Consider the following 22,863-nt stretch of genomic DNA (forward strand, 5'->3'; position numbering starts at 1 on the left):
ACATCTTCTGATATTTATAGGTACTTCATGCGCATGTTTGTATGTCTAAGGGTATGCACATATGTATTGTGTCAGTTGATAGAGCATATGCTAGGTTTCATAATATCACAATTACATTAAAATGGAAATTGAGTATTTAAAGCACTTTACTTAAATATAGTGAACGTTTTGCTTATACCTGCCTCAAAATAAAACTGATCAACAATTTTCTTCCCCAGGAGAACTTACTATTGTTTCTTGTGGGTTTTTTTTTTCTTTTGCTATCTTAAGTACACTATTGAACTATAAATATAGTATGAAGGTGTTTTCCAATTCTGGAATATCATAAGATGACCACAGAAAAATATTCTTTTTTTCCCTTTAGATCGCAGTGTAGATTTCAGTCAAATGAAAGAATAAATTAATTTAATTTTTATAACCTAACATAAAAAAGTGTTTTTTTTTTTTAATTTCTCGGTAGTTGTACCACTTGTCTATTTAGACATACATTGTACTACCTTATTCCTGACGGGAAACTGGAAGTACTGCTGTTTCTTATGATTTTTTTTTTTTGCCACGTATATATTAATTAACACAGTCACATTTTATAAATTGTTTCATTAATAAAACATGCTTTATTTTAGGCTCAAAAAGAACAAAAAAATGGAGACCTTTCCTTTTTAGAGAAAGTAGACAATAAAAATCATAAGGATATAGAGCGCTCCATGAGAGAGTTACAAGCCACACACGCGGAAACAGTGCAAGAACTTGAGAAAACAAGAAACATGCTGATTCTGCAACACAAAATTAATAAAGACTATCAGGTGATGTTAAATACTAAATTGAGAGGGTGGGCTTTCTATAAAATGTACTGTTAAATTACTTTTCAAAATATTTATTATTTATTTGAAAGGCAGAGTTACAGAGAGAGCAAGAGAGATGGCTTCCATTCACTGATTCACTCCCCAAATGACCACAAGGGCCAGGGCTGGGCCAGGCCAAAGGCAGAAGCCAAGTGCTTCACCTAGGTCTCCAGATGGATGCAGGGGCCCAGTTACTTGGGCCGTCTTTTTTTTTTTTCCCAGATGCATTAGCAGGAAGCTGGATTAGAAGTGGAACAGTTGGGACTCAAACCAGTGCAGATATGGGATGCCAACACTGCAGGTTGCTCTCTGTTATCACACTTGACCACTTCCTGGAATTTAGCCTTTTAAAAAGTTTTTAGAATAAGAAGTTTAGAAACAAAGGTTTTTTTTAAGTCCCTGATTTTAGGAATGAATAGTGGCCAATAGTTCATTCATGTTATTATTAATACATTCTACAAAAGAATTGTATTTTCCTGCCACAACTATATTATGACAGTTTTTTCAGAATAAAAGCTTGCCACCCAAAAAGAATCCAATGTTGAATTTAGTTTATTTCTGACTTGTGAACACTCTTAAGGATACTTTTCTAAACTCTAAGCTGTTTGAGTTCTGGAAGCCACTATTTGTACTTCCAGATAGCTGCAAGTTCTAGAAAATGCTAAAAGCACAGTACCCTTTGAAAAATGAAAATGCAGTTAATCATAAATATTGGAACTTTTATCTCTTATTTTTTAGATGGAAGTTGAAGCGGTGACCCAAAAGATGGAAAATTTGCAACAAGATTATGAGCTCAGATTGGAACAGTATGTTCATCTTCTTGATGTCAGGGCTTCACGCATCCAGAAGCTGGAAGGTACGTGGTTCCTTGCCACAGTGACTAGAGGGGTGGGTTTATAACAGTGGGAAATGTCATCTAAGCCTGCTCTCATCATGTCCTTTCACTTTTCCTGAGTCAATGTTACAAAAAAAAAAAAAAAAGAAGAAGAAGGCAGTTTTCCTTTATCATGTTCTATTACTCCAGAATGTTTATAAAACTTCTTACTTCTTTTTGGATATAGTACTGAAGTTGGATTTCAAAGTACCAATAAGTAACTTGATACTTACTAAAATAAGTAAGCATCAAGTTGGCCACCGTCTTTGGCATTTCTCTGGGGAACCTGTATACCTCAGCCAACCAGGTCTGGGTTCTCTTTGCCAGGTTCGTTTTGCTCAGAACCAGTGTCCTCCATCATGTCATTGTTCTTGCTCTTTTCCCTGCCTAAACCACCTTCCTACCTTGATTTTAAGGCATAGCTTTCCCTGCTCTGAAATCTAACTCAGGAAACAGGCTCCAGTTGCTCTTAGCCATCCATCCACTTGAAATGCCCTGGCAGGGATTTTCAGACTTCAGGAACTATGAAAATCACCCAAGGAACTTACTCAAAATGTAACTTCCTAGACCTGATCCCAGCGGCCTGGGACCTGTGATTCTGCAGTGTGAGATCTGCAACGATAAGTACTTTGTCATTCTTGAATATCTACTGCTGTCTACTGAGTAAGCTCTGACTCAGCGTGAGCCAAGTCAAAGCCAAGAGACAGGACGTCTAGCTGTGTCTCCTACGTGAGTGGCGGGGGCCGAGGTACTCAGGCTGTCTGCTGCTGTCTTCCCAGCTGTGTTATCAGGGAGCTGAACTGGAAGCATAGCAGCCAGGTCTCCAACTGGAACTCATATGGGACGCCAGTAGCACAAGCAACTGTTTAACCTGCCATAGCGTCATGCGGTGTGCCACAATGCCAGCCCCAGAATTTTTGTGACTCATGTTAAATTAATAAGAAACCTGTTATACCTTCACAGAAATTATAGTATTTTTAAAAAGAGTGCATTTTAAAAAAGATTCTGAAAGAGTAGCATTTTAAATTTACAATTTTTTAATTGTTCAGGATTCTTGCGAATCGTTTTAGCTTTGTGCTTAACAGAAAACAGCTGGATTTTTTAAATCCGTCTCTGCATTTAATCTGTTGTGATATCACAAATCATTGTAAATTTGTAGTGAATAAAAATTAAAAGGGCAAATAACATCTGAGCATCTTTTTTTAGTATCACCTTAAAGGCACATTGACATCACAGACCCCCCCAACTGTTTTGTTCAGAGACCCTCACGGATGCCCATACTGCATTGCTTGATGTGGAAAGGCCAAGCAGGGCTTTCCAAAAGTCCAGGAGCAATGTGTACCTTTTATTCCAAGTAGTGCTCAGTAAAAAACTCACCCATTCTTCCCATTACCTGTAGCATAATCTCTGAAATGCAGTTCTGAGTTTAAGGTGTTCTTAACATTTAAGTCACATTTTGGCGTATCTGGGTTGATTCCTGCCTGCCACTCCCAGTTCCAGGTTTCTCCTGCTGCAGAACCTGGGAGACGGCCATCATGAAATCAGTAACTGGATTTCATTCAGCAGCAGGGGAAATTCTGATTACCCTGATTTGTTCATTACACAATATATGTATTTATTGAGTTATCATACTGTACCTCATAAGTATGTACAACTATTATTTCAGTAAAAAGCTATTTCTTAAATAGAAATACATATTTGATAGTATCAAAAATCAACAGAGTATGGAATCACTTCTCAAAATAATCTGGACTAAAAAGAAGAAAATCATAAAATAAAACACCAGAAAACTGTAAGAGAAAAAGAAACCCCTGAAGAATCAGCATACTGAGGCCAATGGCGTTGCGGTATAACAGGTTATGCCACCACCTGCAATGCTGAACATCATATAGATAACCCTTTGAGTCCCAGCTGCTCTGTGAATGTGGCCAGGGAAATCAGTGGAAGATAATCCAAGTACTTAGACCCCTGCCCCATGTGGGGGACCAGAATGAAGTCTGTGGCTCCTGGCTTTGGCCTGGCCCAGCCCTGACTGGTGAGGCCATTTGACGAGTGAGCCAGTGGCTGCACAGTCTCACTCTCCCTTTTCGTGTGTCCCTTTCTCCCTTTCAAACAAATCCGTTAAGAAAAAAAGGAAGGAAGAACCAGAGAAGCGCTTGGACCATCCTCTGATGCTTCCTCTGGATTGGGATTATGAGGTACTGGGACTTGAACCAGTACTCCAATATGGGATGGGGTGGCCCAGCCTCTGTGACACAGTAACTGTCCATCAAGTTGTAACTTTGCTGCTGTTTATTAAGTGATTTCAAAGCAATTGATGTCTGGATGGTAGAATATTATCTATGGAAAATGAATATAGTTATAAAATTTCAGATTGAGACCATTCACTGAAGACTTCAGACTCCTTACCAGTTTAAGAAACAGTTTGTATCTTCATAAAGCAATATTTTAAAAATCTCTGTAAACTCTGCCTTCTCTTGCAGCCCAATTAAAGGATATCGCCTATGGCACTAAGCAATACAGATTTAAACCAGAAATCATGCCAGATGACTCTGTTGATGAATTTGATGAAACCATCCATCTAGAACGAGGAGAAAATCTATTTGAAATCCACATCAACAAAGTGACCTTTTCTTCTGAAGTTTTACAAGCGTCTGGAGACAAAGAGCCTGTGACTTTCTGTACCTATGCTTTCTATGATTTTGAGCTACAGACTTCTCCCATAGTGCGAGGCCTTCACCCAGAATATAACTTCACTTCCCAGTACCTTGTTCATGTTAATGACTTATTTTTGCAATATGTTCAGAAGAATTCCATCACTCTTGAGGTTCACCAAGCTTACAGCACAGATTATGAAACAATTGCAGCGTGCCAACTGAGATTTCATGAGATCCTGGAAAAAAACGGCAGGATATTTTGCACAGCAACTTTGGTGGGTAAGTACCGTTTATTAGCTTCAGATGCATGTCTATGTTCTACGTCAGTATCTTCTGCCTTTTAGGTGCCCCTAGGGTAAGGACAGTATTGTCTGCCCACAGTTGGAAACTGTTACAAACTGTTATCAAACTGCCATGACTGTTGCTTTTTTAAAAATACGTAACTCCTGGTATTTGTTTATCATACTGATACTCGTGTTTGTTTAAATATTAATTACAGAATATTTATTCAGTTTTTAAAGACCTTTCATGTTACCGCTGTTACTGTATACTAGGAATGTAATGCTCAATGGGAGGTGGAGAGGCGAAACTCTTGTCTACTTTGCCTTGTAGGGGAGAAAACAAACAATAAAACATATATACTGTGTGTGTGTGTGTGTGTGTGTGTGAGTGAGAGAGAGAGAGAGAGAGAATGTCAGACATGGAGAAAATGAAATAAGAGCCAGAGATTAAAGTATAAAAGGGAGAAATGAATGGATGCTTGTTCAGATCAGAGCTTCCTTCTGGGACTGACATTGGTAAAGGCTTGGATGAAGAGCCAGGCCAGGATCTCAGGCCAAGAATGGTCTGACAGAGGAAATAACATGCCTCAAGTCCTGAAGGAGGAACAGCAAGAAGGCCAGCAGCTGGAGCAAGAGGTACTACGTCATACCAGATAATCTTATAGGTTATAATGAGGAGTTTTGTTTTTGATAGGTTTTAGAAAAATCTGAATGCCTTGGAGAAAAAAAATAGTCTAATTGGGGACAAGAGGAGAAAATCGGGCTAATGCACTGATTTGTGCAAAGGTGATGGTAGCTTGGTAAAATGGCATTAAAAGTGGTCGTGAGAAATGATCATATTCAGTAAATACTAACTTTCAAATTTAAAAGTTGAATGTGGGATAATGAAGAATTAGAAGAGACATGAATTTCTGATGTGAGCAACTTGGAGAATAGTGTGTCACCATTTGCCGAGATAGGAAAGACTGGGAAAGGAACAGATGTGAGAGATAAATCCGTTCTGTGCTGGTTGACATCAACCTGCCTGTTAAGCACGCAAGTGGTCTTATCAGAGGTAACCAGTTGGCTGCAGTACCCTAAGGTCAGGGGTAGAGATTTAAGCTGTAAGTCATTAGCATGTTGAAGATATTTTATACTTTGGGCTTCCAATAATATCATAAAGACTGAATGTAGATAAAGAAGAGAAGGTGAGCAAGGGCTGAACCTTTGTAAACTCCAAAATTGAGGGTTCAAGAAAAGATCCAGCAAAAGAGACAGAGGAGTGGCCAGTGATGGGATGAAAACAAGAGAATATGAAAAGAAAAAGAAAGGCTGAGTGGCAGAGAGAGAGCACTGCCATCTGCTGGTTTACTCTGCCAAACACCTGCATCTGGGGTTGCACTTGTACTGAAGCCAGAAACCCCGAACCCCAGTGAAGTCTTCTCTGTGGCTAACACTCTTCCAATTACTTGAGCCACTACCATTGCCTTCTCGGGTCTGCATTGGAGTAAAACTGGAGTCAGGAAACAGGGCCTGGAAACAAACCCAAGCATTTAGATATTCTGATACAGGACAGAGAGATCTCAACCAGCAGATCAAATGTCCACTCCTCACAAAATCATTTTAAGGCAGAAGACCTGGGGCCAGTACAGTAGCATGCCAGGCTCATTCTCAGCCTGCAGTGCCAAGATCCCATAAGGGTGGCAGTTCATGTTCCAGCTGCTCCACTTCCAGTCCAGCTTTCTGCTTATAGCCTGGATAAACAGTGGAGGATGACCCCGGGCCCCTCATGGGAGACTTAGAAGAAGCTGCCTCTTAGCATCAGATCAGCTCAGCTCTGGCCAATCTCTCTCTTTCTCTCCCCCCTCCTTTCGTTTCTCTCTCTATATAACTGATTTTCAAATGAATAAATCTTTAATAAGGAAAGAAGAGGAGAAATTATGTATCTAGGCAGAGACATTTTTAAGATAAAGTTTTATTATTTGAAAGACAGAGAGAGGGAGCAATCTTCCATTTAACTAGTTCACTCCTCTGATGGCCATTACATCCAAGGTTGGGCAAAGCGGAAACCAGGAGCCTGGAATTCTTTCCAGGTATCCAGGTGTCCAGGGGAGTGGCAGGGAGCAGGTACTTGGACGTTACCCACTACCTTTCCAGGGGCGTTAGCTGGAAGCTGGATCAGGAGCAGGCATTCTGATATGAGATGCCAGTGCCATAACCAGCGACTTAATCCAGAGAGCCACAGGACAGCCCTGGGGAAGGGATTGCATTTTATTGATTGAATAAGTGATTACATAGGTAAGATATTCACATGATTCAAGAATGAAAAAATAAATACCTGCCTCCTTGTCTTACCCACCATCTACCCTGAAAGATACATGTTCTTTTAAATATCTTTTATACATATATCAAGCAATGTGTGGGTAAATTAATAGTCTTGGGGCTTTTTAAAAATGGTAGCAGGTAATAAATCATGTTTAAGTCCTGATAATGATCCATTAGCAAATTGAGATAGTAGAAAGCGGTGAGGGGCCCTGTGCAACAGCGGCTAAAGTCCTTGTCTTGAATGTGCCAGGATCCAATATGGGCTCCAGTTCTAATCCCGGCGGGCGCGCTTCCCATCCAGCTCCCTGCTTGTGGCCTGGGAAGGCAATCAAGGACGGCCCAAAGCCTTGGGACCGTGCACCTGTGTGGGAGACCTGGAAGAGGCTCCTGGATCCTAGCTTCAAATTGGCTCAAAACCAGCCATTGTGGCCACTTTGGGAGTGAACCATCAGATGGAAGATCTTCCTTTCTGTTTCTCCTCCTCTCTGTGTATCTGCCTTTCCAATAAAAATAAATAAATCTTTCTGAAAAAAGCAGTGGAATATTTTTAATAATATGATATCTTCAGAAAGGCTCATGCGTATAGACCAGTGTCAATTTGCTGTATCTTGAATGCTCACTATGTATTAATTTCTCTGGTTAGAATATACTGATAGAAACTACAGTCCTTACTTACCCTCAAGAAACTTTCAGTGTGGTAGCAAACAGGCACGCAGGAGCCCTGCTGGGGACACCCAAGCTCAGTGAAGGAAACACAAGGCTGTCATGTCTTTTGAGATCCTTAAAAGTGGAAGTCTTCACAGAGGAAGAAAGATCAAGAGCTGCCTGGATTCAGAGGCGTGCCAAGGATGTGCAAGAGAAACACACGGGGTTTTATTAAGTACAGTATGCATGAGTAATTGAACACATGGGGACACGTTACAGAAAGTACAAGTGAATAGTTGAATGTGTGTGCATATTTTGTATTTGGTACACATGAGAGACTGAACACACATGGAGGATATATTGTGATGAATACACACGGGGAGTTGAATACGTGTGGGTATGTTATGTATAATACATGTGAGTGCACATGGGTGTATTGTGTACAGTACACGTGAGTCATTGGACACATGTGGGTATCTTGTATACGGTCCAGTGAGTAATTTTTCAAACACTGGTCAGTTGTTGCGTGTTTGGCATGGTTCTGATGTTTTCCCATATACTAGCGCCACAGTAAAGAGATGGAAGAGTGCCAAATTTTCTTGAAGGCTGAATTCGAAGTTGGAATGTTGTATTTATAATTTTGAGGTTTTGTATGTAAATTACACTGAGTGTAACTTGTTTTTAAAGAGCACTGCAGCATCAAAAAGAATCTGTGGAAATATTTGCTTCAGTATTTGAACTTTTATAGATCAGAAGTATGCAAATAGTATGAATTAGAATGACTCAACCTCCATTTGACATAGTTCTTTAATATTTCACATACAGTGAAACTAATATTTGAAAAATAACTATTTTCTTCCTCTGGTCTTTGCCAGTCATATATCATGGATTGCAGTTATATAGTATAAAATCGATCCTCCTAATGCCTGTTGCCATTGATGTGGGTTCTGGTTTTTTTCCCACTGCCATGTATTTTCTTTTATGGGGCTGTTTTAACCGTGAGTTATACATTGATTTCTAGGAACGAAAGGAAACATCCCAAATTTTGGCACAGTAGAATACTGGTTCCGATTAAGAGTTCCCATGGATCAAGCAATTCGACTTTACCGAGAACGAGCAAAGGCTTTGGGATACATAACATCAAATTTAAAAGGCCAAGATAAAATGCTGTCGGTAAGCTTGTTTGGCTTTAAGGCCCTTCTCTGATACAGAAATTGTATAATATTTCCTTTTATGCCATGCTTTAAACCGAAATTACTTTCATTCACAATCATCAAGTGGCCTTTTTTTTTCTCTTTTTATTTCAAGTGGCTTTTTAAAACTTTTTAGTGTTAAGTAATCATCGACTCATAGGAAGTTGTAAAAATAGTGCAGAGTTCTCATGTGCCTTTGACCCAGTTTCTCCCAGTTATAATGTCTTCCGTGACTGTAGTACGCAGTCAAGACTGGACATTGCCATGGAGTACAGTTAACTAGTACGGTTAACTAGTACAGTTAACTGTGGTATGTGCCTTATTCAAATCTCATCAGCTTTCACCTGCACTCTGTTAATGCAGTTTTATATATGTATGTTCATAGAACCATCATAATAATTAAGACACAGAATTGTCCCACCAACCCAAAGGAACACTTGTGCCGTTACACAACATCCTTTGGTAAAATAAAATGATATAACTACTATCACACATCAAGAAACTTTCATTAACATCTTCTACTGTTAATAATGTTATTAAACTGTCAGTTATTATCTCTCTTTTAAACTGTTTCCTTATGCTATGTTTCTAAACTACAAAGTAGAATGCAAAGTGAATGTCCTGTTGTCGAGAGTTGTAACTTTAAATGTAATTCCGAAGCAGCATTTCCCAAACCATGTTTCATGGAGATTATTATTATTTTTTTAATTTGAAAAGCAGCTATACAGAGAGAAGGAAAGACAGAAAGATCTTCCATCTGCTAGTTCACTCCCAAGTAGCCACACTGGCCAGAGCTGAACCAGTCCAGAGCCAGGATCCAAGGACTTCCTCTGGGTCCCCCATGTGGATGCACGGGCCCTATGACTTGGGCCCTCCTCCACTGCTTTCCCAGCCTACGGTCAGGGAGCCGAGTCAGAAGTGGAGCTGCCAGAACATGAACTAGCACCCACTGGGACGTCAGTGCTTGCAGGTGGAGGATTAGCCTGTTGAGCCACCACGTGGCCCTCTCGTGGACTTTTTACGGCCATATTTCCAAATGGATTGTGTGCTCTGGAGAAGGCAGAAAGCCCTGAATTGAACATAGGATTTTTCACATTAAGACTTCTTGTATATAATGTGACTAAGCTGGGAGCGTAAAGTATGCAACTATGTTTAATAATGGGGTAGAAGATTTAGAATATACCAGAAACATTTTGAATGTTCATGTCGTGATTATCTTTTTTCTCATGGAACTTCCTTCCGCCCCATTCCATCACCGAGGTTAATGTTGGGCGATTCTGTTTTCTGCCACTCCCCACTCAATTTTAACTAGTGATTCAGGATTTTCCAGTTGACTCCAGTTTGGGATTAATCTGAGCCTTCTGAGATCAAGAGAAAACTAAACTCACTACGCGGGGAGCTGCAGACAGCTATCTTTCCTGTTAACCAGCAAAACATTGAAAATAGATCTGAAGAGAAAAAGCGAGTATGGCAATGAGCAGACAGAGGAAAAATGGATACCGTATAGAGAAAAAATTACATTTTTCCAATCCCACTGGCTTTTTAAGACCTTCCTGCATTTCTGCTGTACAGATACGTGAACTATTCTTATAGCCTTATATTAAGTTCCCTTTCTGTTGTTTTTGCTAGATGAACTGATTTCTGTAAATTCCACTTAAAGAACCATATATGACTAGAGCCCAGTGCGGTAGCCTAGTGACTAAAATCCTTGCGGTACACGCATTGGGATCCTGTATGGCGCCAATTTGTATCCCGGCTGCTCCGCTTCCCTTCAGCTCCCTGCTTGTGGTCTGAGAAAGCAGTAAAGGATGCCCCAAAAACCCTGGGACCCTGCACCCACATGGGAGACCTGCAAGAAGCTGCTGCCTCCTGGCTTTCCATTAGCTCAGTTCTGGCTGTTTCGGCCACCTGGGGAGTGGGAGATCTCTGTCTCTCCTTCTTCTTGTATAATCTGACTCCCAATCGAAATAAATAAATCTTAAAAAAGCAAAGAAAGAGCCACGACCAGTCAAACATGATTCTCAACATAGGAAGGAGTGGGGCCCACGTCCCGGAGGTCATTCTGCCTGGTGTTTCGGTGTCCTCTGGGAAATGGGAATGAAAATTAGACATAAGGAGATCAGATCGTATGGTTTTGCATTTTTCAATGGTTTTTTTTTTTAAACTCCCAGTTTCTGGCTTGAATTAGTCATTAACTGGTTGAATTTCAGCCTTTTTAGGTGGTTTGGGGGACTAAGCCGTGGAAGTGCTTCTCACGTCTTTCCTTTGAGCCTTCCATAGCTAAGGCAGCCCAGCTCCTGGCGAGCCGCGCTGCGATTCCTGTGTCAGGCTCCCCCTTTCGCCAGATGACTCCGCTAAGGAGACTGGGGCTCCAAGCTCCGCTCTGGGTCAAGGGTCCCAGATGCTCAGTCCAAACTTAGAAATGCAGAGGAATGTTCCTTCGTGGAAGATAATTCTCCAACAGCAAACTAAGTAAGGCCCTGAGACACTTGGGGTTTTTGTGTGTTTGTCCCAGCTCACATCAGCTGTGAAAGATCGAACAGTTTTCTAGAATCCTTGTTTTCGGGCCATTAATGGTTCAAACAGGGTCATAGGATAGTTGTCACCTCTGCCTTGTGGCCCCTTTTGCTCCTCTGTCTCCTAAGATGTCTCCCTAGTTCTAGCTTTTTTTTTTTTTTTTTTATGTCTGACACTGTTTTCTTTCCTGTGGCAGTTGAACTTTGAAATACTAGATAATCTCAATTTTTGGGGTATCTGCTTCTGTAGACCCCAGTGGTGCACAGTGAGAGCCAACTCAACTGTCGCATCGTTCTGGGGAGCCAACGGAATGTCCTGTACTTAAAATATTACTTCCATTGGACCCTTGCTTTACTTGATTCTTTGTTACCAGCAGATTATTTTGTTACGCATAATAAAGGAATATTAACATTTTTTTTGTTTTAGCACCCATTTCTATCTTTGTTTTCGGCTTCCCATATTTGTTGCTGTTAGCATGGGATAATCTGTTATATGTTCCAGGAGATACTGATTTTTAATAAGATTCTACAGAAAATTCACTACACAGCAAAATACACAGCTTTTTTCCATTTACAAAATTGATGGTTGGGGGTTGGCACCTACTGCTTGTGTTTCAATTATATTATTTCTGTAATTAAAAATATGTATGTTTTTCCAGTTAAGTCAGCAAGCACCTAAAACTGCTCAGCTCAGTTCTACAGATCCCACAGACGGCAACTTAAATGAACTTCACATTACAATAAGATGTTGCAACCACCTGCAGTCCCGAGCAAGCCACCTGCAGCCACACCCATATGTTGTGTACAAGTTTTATGATTTTGCAGACCATGATACAGCCATCATTCCCAGTAGCAATGATCCACAGTTTGATGATCATATGTGTTTCCCAGTGCCAATGAATATGGATCTGGATCGATACCTTAAGTCAGAATCTCTGGGTTTTTATGTGTTTGACGATAGTGATACCCAGGAAAATCTTTACATAGGAAAAGTCAATGTGCCTCTGATTTCATTGGCACATGACAGGTGCATCTCAGGTAAGCCTATGTTCTTGAATCTATGAAATTGTAACGCTAAACCTCTGTGATGCCTCGACTGAGCTTCGTAGCCTTAGCCTTTTCACTTTGGGCCTGTGCTGTTTTATTGTTTGATTCCTTAGTAATTAACTAGAGATTACAATGATTGTCTTGTCCCAGTGCACTTAAAATTAATGACTTAATTTAATTAAAATATTGCCTTTAAAATTTTCATGTCCTCTCCCCTCCTTTGCACTGTTATTATCATAGATATGTGTTAATATTGCTCTGTATTACAAACCCAGTAATACAGTGTTATAATTATTGCTTTATATACTCATGTGTTCTTTAAAGAAAAGAAAAGAGAAAATAAATCATTATAGTCCACTTTGATATTCACCTACATGTTTATCATTTCTGATGTTCTTTATTTCTTCCTGTGGGTTTAAATTCTGCCTAACATCATTTCCATATTCCAAGATACCTCCATTTTCCCTCTTCCCTGTTCTGTTGTTGTCACGTACATGCAAAAGCCCAAAAAATGTCATTTTATAATTCTGATTTCATGCAGTTGTCTTTTTTAAATCAATTAAGGGGAGAAAAAAGAAAAATCTCCTGTATTGTAAGACTATACTCAGGATGTCTTTTATCATTCCTTGTTTTTTTGTCTCAGTTCCTTTGCGTGAGCCGGTAACAATGTCCACGGTCACTTTCCCCGATTGACTTTTTCTGGCAGGTCTCAGAACTCAGGTCTGCTGGCCGAGAACTTCTCAGTCCCTCTTATGTGAGAATATCTTCATTTTGCTTTTATTTTTTTGAAGGATAGCCTTGCTGGATATAATATTTTTGATCAACAGATTTTGTTGTTGTTGTAGTTTATTTGCATGTTTGTTTTTCCTCTTTCGGTCGTTTGATTCAGGCAACTGTCTCGTCATCCGTTATTTCTGATTAGCTGTTAATATTCTTGTGGTTCAGCTTTACTTGATATTGTGTTCAAGTTTGTTTTTGGTTCGACTGTTGTCTAAACACATATCTCCCTGTGTTTTATGATACATGAAATTTATTGGGCTTCTTATTTATATAATACAGTATTACTAAATTCGGGGAATTTTGTAACATTTCTTAAATATTTGCTCTATCTTTCCTTCCCCTTCCATCACATGTGTGTTGATCTTTTTAATAATATCCCAGAGGCTTCAGAGGCCCCGTTTATCTTCTTCATTTCTCCCTCTGTTTCTTCAGGCTGGTGATCAAACTTGAAATCTGATCATTTCTCCTGCCACCTCACATCTCATGCTGAGCCTTTTCATTTTAGTAACGTCTTGACTCCAGAATTTTTACTTCTTTTTATGTAATCTTTTACCATATTCTTCATTTGGCAGATCATTGTCATCATACTTTCCTTTAATTCTTCATGCTTGTTTTCTTTGAGTTCACAGATGGTTGATAAGAGCTGCTTTGAAGTGTGTTTGCTTGTATTTGCTTTGTCATGTGTGTCTGCTTAGAGAACATCTACTGATAGCTTTTATCCTGTGTATGCATCATACATCCTGCTTGATTGCATGTAGTCTTGTTATTGAAAACTGGACATTTATGGCATCCTCCCAGGGTGATTATTGTCGCTAGTTTGTTTACTGAACTTCACTAATTCTGTAGAGTTTGTTTCCTGATGTCTCTGCTACATTTTATTTCTTTGTCTTATTCTTACTTAAGTCAGCATAACTAAGTAGTAAGCCTGTGACAACGTCAGGATGTGCCCAGATACGACCTTTGATCATGGGCCAGTCTGCGGCTTGCCGAACACACTCATAGATCAGATCTTTGAATAAATCTGCATCAACCGTTACTTCGTACGTTTGCTGGGCCCCAAGTTTGACCGATGACAGTTTACTAAGATCCCCTCTGATTTCTCCTGAGCAGCCGCACAGCTTAGTGCGTGTCCCCACAGCCTTCCCTGCTTTGAAGCATCAGTGGGGTCCTCTACTTTAGGTTTCCCCTTCCTTGCATCTCCCTTTCAGACTGTTGGCTGAACCAGAATTGAGACTTCAAGTTAGCTGTGACATTAGCCTTCCCTCATTGTTTGCCTCTGAGATTGCGACTATTTCAACAATGGTCCTAGACGTGAGGTTATCAACAGTGTATGTTCCAAATAATGTCAGCCACCAGTCCTTGTAGTCTGCCCATCCTGCTGTGATTTCTGTACCTTGGAGTAGGGGAGCAGGAATGAAGGCAGTCCCAAAACCCCCAGTGGTCCTGTGAGGGTCAGTGTATTTTCTTGCCCTAGTGCTTCTCATTTTGTTTGACCCCTCACGCATTAGTTTTACTCATTCAGTTTCCTTATTTCAAGTCAGAGATTGTTCGTTTCCCAGAAGTTTAGTGCAACGATTAAAATCTGTGATACACGCAGATTCAACTGGGTAGCACTTATGGTATCTACTATTTGTTTTGAGTGATCTGTTTATTAAATGAATTTTTTCTTTTTGCTGCTCTACCACTAATTTGGCAAAATTCTGAATTAGTAAATTGCATTTAAAATTATATATAAGATTATATACTAACATTAAGACTCCTTTACAAACATAAATTATTTGACATTTTAAATCTTGGTGATGTATTTAACTTTAGGACAAGTCTCTTACAGAGATACTTAGTTTAAAATGAGTGCCAGTGCTTGAGCTATTCCATAGGTATCTCAGTGGAAAGTGTATACTTCTGAGTTTAATTTTGGTGAATTAACATATTTATAAAATGATTTTATCTTCTTTGAATCAGTGTTATCTCTGATGCTTTAATTTCTGAAACACACCTGTTGAGAGGTAAATCTGTCTTGGGACCTTTTATTCCCCATTGAAATTTTAAGTGAAATGCAAGCTTATTTTTCAAGTTAGGAATAATTCATTGTTCCTCCTTATTTCTGAAGGTAACAAAACTTCACTTGAGCATTGAGCACAATGTATTTTGATTTACCAGGAATATTTGAGTTAACAGATCATCAAAAGCATCCTGCGGGTACCATCCATGTTACGTTGAAATGGAAATTTACGTATCTTTCACCAAGTGGTTCTTTAACAACTAAAGACTTAGGAAACTTCATACACAAAGAAGAGCCAGAAGTTGTTCACAGGCTACCTCCAGCCTCTTCTGTTAGCACCATAGCTGAGGTAACTTTGAATGTTTTCCCTAGTATAAACATTTGATATAAAACTTCAGAAATAGCCACATACCTACAGAAAAAATAGTACAGATGTCTGTAATGGCAATGGGTGCTTGGTCCAGCTGTTAAGATCCCCACTCCCCACATCTGAGGACTTGAGTTTGATTGAGAGCTCCACCTCTCCATTGCAGCATTCCCACTTTGCCACACTAGGAGCCTGGTGATGGCTGTTCAGGTGGATTGCTGAAAACCATAAGGAAGAGCAGTAGTGAGTTCCCCACTGCTGCCCCCAGGTGGCAACCTGTTCATTGCCGACATTTGGGGAGTAAGCCAGCAAATGGCAACTCTGACCATCTCTCTCTCCCCATCTGTCTGTGCTTTTTCCTTTTATGCCTCTCAAATTAAAAAGAAAAGGGGCGGGGAAGGAGGAAGGGAGAAAAGAACTTAGGAAAAAAAGAAAGGAGAACAAATGCAAATGCAGTGCTCATCATACTCAGTGAGACACACTGATTTCTCTTAGGCACCAAGACCCAAACCAAGACAACGCATAATGCCTGCAGAGAAGAAAGTGTCTTTTGCAGATATAAAGCCACAGGAGAATTCTGTAAGTATTTAAGTTCTCGAATACTCTGTTTTTACCATAACAAATATTTGAATTAAACTGTATGAATATGCATTATCTAACTGATGTAAAGGGCAACAGATGAATGAAGATCTCTTTTCCCTTGGAAATGATAGCTCCGCAAGTCGGCACTATGTTTGAGTGTTAACTGTTTGTATTCTTCAATCTCAACCCTCACAGTGCCCCGTAACTCTTTCAAACAGCACTGCCCCATCCTCACTTACCAAAACACAAATGCATAAATAAAAGTAGACAAGTAATTAAGTTTTTTAAAGAGCTCTTCAAAAAGCTGTCTAAATTCTGTATCCTACTCCTCACACTATATTTTGAACTCATTATTCTCAAGTTTTCATCTTCATTAAAACTATTGTGATTGAGGCCAGCTCTATGGCATACTTGGCTAAGGCACTGCTGACCATGCTGGCATCCCATATGGGTGCCAGCTCAAATCCCAGCTACCCAACTTCTGAGCCACCTCCCTGCTTATGACCTGGGCCCCTGCACTCATGTGAGAAACCCAGAAAAGGCTACATGGCCCCTGGCTTTGAACCAGCCTAAATCTGGCCGTTGCAGGCATTTGGGGAATGAACCAACAGATGAAAGACCTTTCTCCCTGTCTCTCTTTCTCTCTGTAACTTCACCTTTCAAATAAAAATAAAATATTTCTTTAAAAAAAGAAAAAAGAAACCACCTGGCTGATGTTTCAGTGGCTTTTTTATGAGTTTGTTTTTGATGATGTTTACATGGTTAAAAAGGATGCATCGCCTGTGTGGACCAGAAATTAACGTAAGGAGGATCAAGGAATGGGGGAAAGTGGATGAGACAATTGTTTCCTATCTCCTTTTCTCTTCCTGTGCCTGGGGAAAGTGGGGAGAGACGGGGAGAGGACCTCTCAGTCAATGGGACAGGACCTCTCAGTCAATGGTATGATCGTTGCCTTGGTTGCATAGATAAAATGCTTTGGAGGCATGCCCTGTGCTCCACTGTTTTCTCAATCCCTACAGTGTTACCACTCAAGTCACCATCATCTCTCAGGGAGTTTTAAAGAGGCATATGTCCCTTAAAGGACGTGGATCTGAAGCCTACGACTCAGTGGATTTTTTCTTACGTACTTGCATATAACTACCACCCACTGAGTTCAACACAACACTGGGAATGTACACAAAATTAAGTATATGTGCAGTGCATTAGTGAATTCAAGAATTATAACCCACGGGCCAGTGTAATGGCTGGATAGGCCATGGGAGACCCAGAGGAAGCTCCTAGATCCTGGATCCTGGCTTCCTATCTGCTCATCTCAGTCCATTGTGGACGTTTGGGGAGTGAACCAGTGAACAGAAAATCTTTCTCGCTGTTTCTCTTTCTCTGTGAATCTGGTTTTCCGAAATATTTTTTTTTATTTTAAAAATAAAAATTAAATTTGTTTTCCCAATTGCAGAAATATATGTTTTCTTTTTTTATTAATTTGCATTTTATAAATTTGAGAAAAATGAACTTTTGTTCGATAGCAAAAAGTGTTTTCCCAAAGTTACATATTAAAACAAATATATTTTAAAATTTTTAAGTTATTTATATTTTTATTGCCAATCTCGCCATTCCAAGCACGATGAAATCTCCAGAATCCGTTGGCTGACACAGTCCACCTTAGAGTCTCCACTTGCCCAGATTTTCACTGCCAACATGTGGCTGGGGTAGTTGATCAGTTTGTTCTGTCCTCCGTTGTAGTACCAAGTGTCCCCTGCAGGCTCCAGTGTATTACCATATCCTCCGTTGTTCCTGGATATGCTGTCCACTGCTCCATCTGAGCCACTTGAGGAGGCTCAGCTTTGACACATGCACTCCACGATCAGACCATGGAACCTGCGCTTCTCCTCATGTTGGGGTTCTGAGTCCAATAATTCAGATGGAGGGATCCCCAAAGAAACTTCATCTGAGATGATCCCAGACCTGATTCTTGTGTGTGCTTGCTAGTACAGGTTCTAGCACAGTCCTTCGCCCCAGTCAACCTATGCACATGCTGGTGGTTGCAATTGCTGGGTCAGTTCTGTTTCCAGCCCTGTCTTCTACATGAACCGATGGATGTTGAACTCCAGCCCGGTCCTGCCCACCACACGCTCATCCCTCATGCAAACCAGTGGGAGCTGCAGCCTAGTCAGAGCAACCCACAATAACCCCCACCAATCCCGCCCCCTGCCTTGGTTCCTGTGCTTGCCAATATTTACAGCAGACTGGTTTAGTATGTCCCACATCCCTTTCAGCTCTCACATGTCAATGCATGCCCTGTATTTTAAATAATGTTTACTGTTGGACATTTTCATTGTTTTCAACTTTTACACTGCTTCAACAAAGCGTATTTGCAGTTCTTAAATTGATCTAAAGATGTGACTGTGTGTGTAAAGATACTTCAAGGAATGCTGACTGTTGTATTAAAATACATGAAATTCAGTGTCACATGAGTAACTGTTTTTTTTTTTTGCTGTCAATTTCTATTGGTGCATCTGTGTAAATGTAAAATTTTTAGATTGATTTTAGGTTTAGTGGTAAATATAAAATAATAATATGCATGTATGTTTTCACATTGATAAAAGGATACCTCTACTACTGCTGGAGATAGGACGACAATTTTGCCCAAAGTAGAAGATACACCAGAAATAGAAATTACTGTGCCATCTGTTTCACATCTTCCAGAGGTATGCATTTGTATTAAAATCATTTTGAAAGGTTTAATTTGCTTAAAGGGTTTGTCTTATGCTTTGGGCATGGTTCAGGAAATCCCTGCATTTATCCTGTTTTTTACGTACAGTCCCTGGCAATTGAAAGGTCAGAAATCTGACATGTGTAACATCTACCTTTCTACTGATGCTGGCAGGTACCATATAGACGTGAGCATTAAAGTCTTCATGGAAAAATCATTTTGAGGTGAATGCATATTTCATTCTTAGCACATTCCAAATCCATGTTTACCTGCGTATTTTCAAGTTGGGTGTTGGTTTTCTGGTGAGTCCTGTATGCAGCATATCACGCTGTTCAAAGCCTCCGGTTTCCATTGACATCTCAAAGGCCTTATCACCCGTGAGCCTCATCAGGAGCGCTCTAGAACGTGATCCAAGCAATGACAAACACACAAACCTGCCTCCTTGCTCCAGGTTTCACACAGAAACGGCGTTGCCGAGGCACAGGAGAGGACCGACGAGACGCAGGAAGGAAAAGACGTCCTGTCTGTGCTCTCCGAGGGTCAGCTTGCAGAGCAAAGCTCGGCTTCCTCCGAAGATGAAACAGAAATCACGGAGGAATTGGAACCAGAAGGTGACTCTTTCTTAAAATCGCTGCTTCCTTAGCTCCTCGCTTTGTTTTGTCAATTCAAATATGCGTCACTGAAGGTCTTCATGTAATGGTAGGATCATTCATGAAATCTCCCTGAGAAATGGTGGGAGGTAGTTTCATGTGCTTAGTTACAGTTAAGTGGAATTGTCGTGTCTCTAATTCTCTCAGTTTGGTCCTCTGTAGTAGTATTACTGATCATGTCCTGAATGTATGTTTTAAACAATTTTATGTTCCCTTTGGGTTCTGTGTTATCATCTGGATTATTCTAGAGGTCCTGCACTTTTAAAAATTAAAACTAAAAACCTAGACCAAAAAATACAATAGTCGTGTATAACTAAATGTATATGAAAATCTAGAAGAAGCAAACTAGCTCTGTATAGGTTTACTGACAGAAAGCTACTAAGTGGGCCTGGGGAAGAAAGAATGGGAAAGAAGGGCCCAGCACAGTAGCCTAGTGACTGAAATCCTCACCTTGCATGCACCATGATCCCATATGGGCACCAGTTCGTATCCCAGCAGTTCCACTTCCCATCCAGCTCCCTGCCTGTGGCCTGGGAAAGCAATAGAGGATGGCCCAGAGCCTTGGCACTCTGCACCTGCTTGGGAGTCCCAGAAGAAACTCCTGGCTCCTGGTTTCAGATCGGCTCAGCTGTGGCCATAGCAGCCGCTTGGGGAATGAACCAGTGACCAAAAGATCTTTCTTCTCTCTTCTCTCCTCCTCTCTGTAAATCTTTCAAATTAAAAAAAAAAAATCTTAACAAAAAATGGAAAAGGGGGAGGCAGACGGGATCAATTTCTCAGGGACCTGAGGAAGCTGGTGTCCGATGGATTTGTCTGCTACCTTAACCATGGGGATGATTTCACGGAGTGACGTCCATCTCAGAATGTCAGGCTTCACACAGTATTGTTGCTTAGACTGTTAGAAAACGTTGTGCTTACATTTCTGTTTAAAACTTTTTCTTTAACATCATGCTATGACAAATATAATTGTTTTTATTTCCTTTGCTTCTACCAAAAGTCAACTGGGAATTTACAGCCTTTTTTTCTTTTCTAAAAATATAACGTATGCAAATGTATCTGCTAAAAAAAGGAGTACACCTGAGCAGCATACATTTATCTTAAGATTATTCCAATGATGAGTGTTCGCTTCCCTCTATTTTACAAGAGATGAAAGTGGTTGATCTAACTGTATAATGGTGACCCTTGGTTTCTTAACAGTTGAGGAAGACAGATCAGCTTCGGACAGTGATGATAGCATCATCCCAGCTCCTGTCGCTGAGAGCTTCAAAGAGGTGGGTACCTGGGTGCGAGCGCGGAACGGGCTAGGACAGGCTGCCTTCTCACCCAGAGCACACTGGGCTTCATACACGAAAATCCAAAGACAGCAATTGTTCTGGAAAATGTTTCAGATATTATCATAGTCTTAGTCAAACACAAGAAGTTTTACGATTTCATTATCTGATGATTCATACCACGTAAATGTTATTTTTGTCATGAGTACCTAGCATAGAAGCTTTAGTTACCTTTATCAAGTCAGCTGACTTCCCTCAACTCCTTCTCAGATCTTGTGTACAAAGATGAGTTAAATTAGACCTTCACTTTAAGAAATTCAAAATAAAAGGTTGTCATTTGAAACTATAATAGACTGACAATGTGAATTCATAGACTATTCATATATAAATATGCTCTCTGATAAACCATTAAGGTTATTTTATCTCTGCCAAATAATTAGACTTTATTAGAAGATAAATAATCTTATGTAGGCATGTTTGGTTTATAGCACATTGGTGGAAGGTAGTATATAAACTGAAATTTTGAGAAATATATTTGGGAAATGTGCTATTAGCAAAACAGTATTTTAAAAGGAAAAAAGATAGGGTAAGTTAAAAAAAGTGCTAGCTTGTTCATCTTCATTAATTTTTCTAAAAATGTTAATTTTACTTATTTCATAACAATTTATATTTTACTGGTAAGAGTCACAGTATTTCCTTTAATTCTTTCACATTTTTCTATCCTATTCTGTCTGTAAAACAAAATCATTAAGAACTTCACTTATCACTGATGCTTCTATCAAATACAGGTACATGTTATTTCTGTACTTGACAAAAACAAATAGGACATCCCATCTATCTTACATTATTTAATTGTTAATTATAATAGAAATAACCCGTGGCACCTGACATGGAAACTTCATTGTTCTGAACTGTTAAATCAAGGAAGGAATCTTTGATATGATTACCTGAAAACTTTTTAAATTATAGCATTCAGTTCAATTAAGTTTGTTTTGCTTTGTCACATCTGAGCTTGTTATTTTATTTTATTAAGCAAATAGAATTTTCTACCCTCTATTGGAACAGTTTTACGATGTATGTAGTCATTGGTAAAATGGGCCCTTCGTGTGGGATTTAGCTTCATAAGTAGAAACAGAACCAGTAGGAGCTATCTGTGCAGAAATAAATGTACCGTCATGTGTAATGGAAAGAAGCTGTGGTCAACAGCGGGCCGCATATATAACAGTGGTCGCGTAAGATTGTATTGCCTCATGATGTAGCCATCTTGTTTGAGTAAGTCAACTCCACTGTTCATCCAGTGATTATTCACTTACTGTCACGTTCTCAGAATACCTTCTGTCATTGACAGTGCTTGACTGTGTCAGCAATAGGAGATACATATGTACAAAGAGGTTTACATGATTATGTAGTGATAAACCCCAAGATTTGCCACCAGCAAACTAAAGACTCAGAAGATGGACCCAGCACGGTAGCTTAGCAGCTTAAGTCCTTGTTATGCGCACACCAGGATCCCATATGGACACCAGTTCTAATTCCGGCAGCCCCACTTCCCATTGCAGGTCCAAAGACCTGAAGACCAAGAAGATGTGTCATCTTCTCTGTCAGGTTTTATGGTTATCTACATGAGCATGAGAAGTGAGCTGTTAACTAAGCCCTGAGGACCTCTGGTACCTAGGGATGTGTTTATCCATTCAGTCTACAAACGTTACTCATGCCCGGTGTCATTGCCTGCACTTGGGGCCATTCTCAGAGATAAGGACACAGTATTCTGGCCCTTCCCTCAGGGAGAGACCAGTGGTTGGAAAGATATACTTCTGAAAAGTCAAGCAGTAAAATTACAACATGAAGCAGTGGCAGGAAACAGTATGAGTCAGCAAAATCAGAGTCATGTACTTGGATTAAAGAATACGTAGCCATTCCCAGCCCATTCTCACTTTCTGGTTGGGTTAACAGATCTCAAGAGAGAAAGTGACTTGGCTCGCAATCATTCCAATAAAAAACTTAAGAAAAGTAAAAACAAAAGTGAAAAAAAGAAAATTCAGAGAAAGAAGAAGTTTGAGTGACTTTTTAAAAATTATTTATTTGAAAGGTGGGCTTACAGATAGAAGAAGAGCTGTCTTCCATCCACTGGTTCATTCCCCG

The 22,863-nt window shown here is 40.0% G+C and overlaps 1 protein-coding gene across 2 annotated transcripts in view; it reads left to right on the forward strand.

Moving 5' to 3' along the window:
- Nucleotides 1-22,863, forward strand: part of RPGRIP1L (RPGRIP1 like) — a 93,979-nt gene that overhangs the window by 41,937 nt on the left and 29,179 nt on the right. For both annotated transcript variants that reach the window (XM_040982701.1, XM_040982702.1), the window contains 10 exons: nt 624-803; nt 1,581-1,698; nt 4,200-4,652; nt 8,625-8,776; nt 11,972-12,350; nt 15,300-15,490; nt 16,004-16,087; nt 18,694-18,795; nt 19,252-19,411; nt 20,648-20,721. In XM_040982701.1, the coding sequence (XP_040838635.1) occupies nt 624-803; nt 1,581-1,698; nt 4,200-4,652; nt 8,625-8,776; nt 11,972-12,350; nt 15,300-15,490; nt 16,004-16,087; nt 18,694-18,795; nt 19,252-19,411; nt 20,648-20,721 (1,893 nt within the window). The remainder of the gene's footprint in view (nt 1-623; nt 804-1,580; nt 1,699-4,199; nt 4,653-8,624; nt 8,777-11,971; nt 12,351-15,299; nt 15,491-16,003; nt 16,088-18,693; nt 18,796-19,251; nt 19,412-20,647; nt 20,722-22,863) is intronic.

The sequence above is a fragment of the Ochotona curzoniae genome, unplaced genomic scaffold, assembly GCF_017591425.1.
Source record: "Ochotona curzoniae isolate NIBS_2020 unplaced genomic scaffold, NIBS_Ocur_1.0 contig_3622, whole genome shotgun sequence".
In the NCBI taxonomy this organism is placed as follows: Eukaryota; Metazoa; Chordata; class Mammalia; order Lagomorpha; family Ochotonidae; genus Ochotona; species Ochotona curzoniae.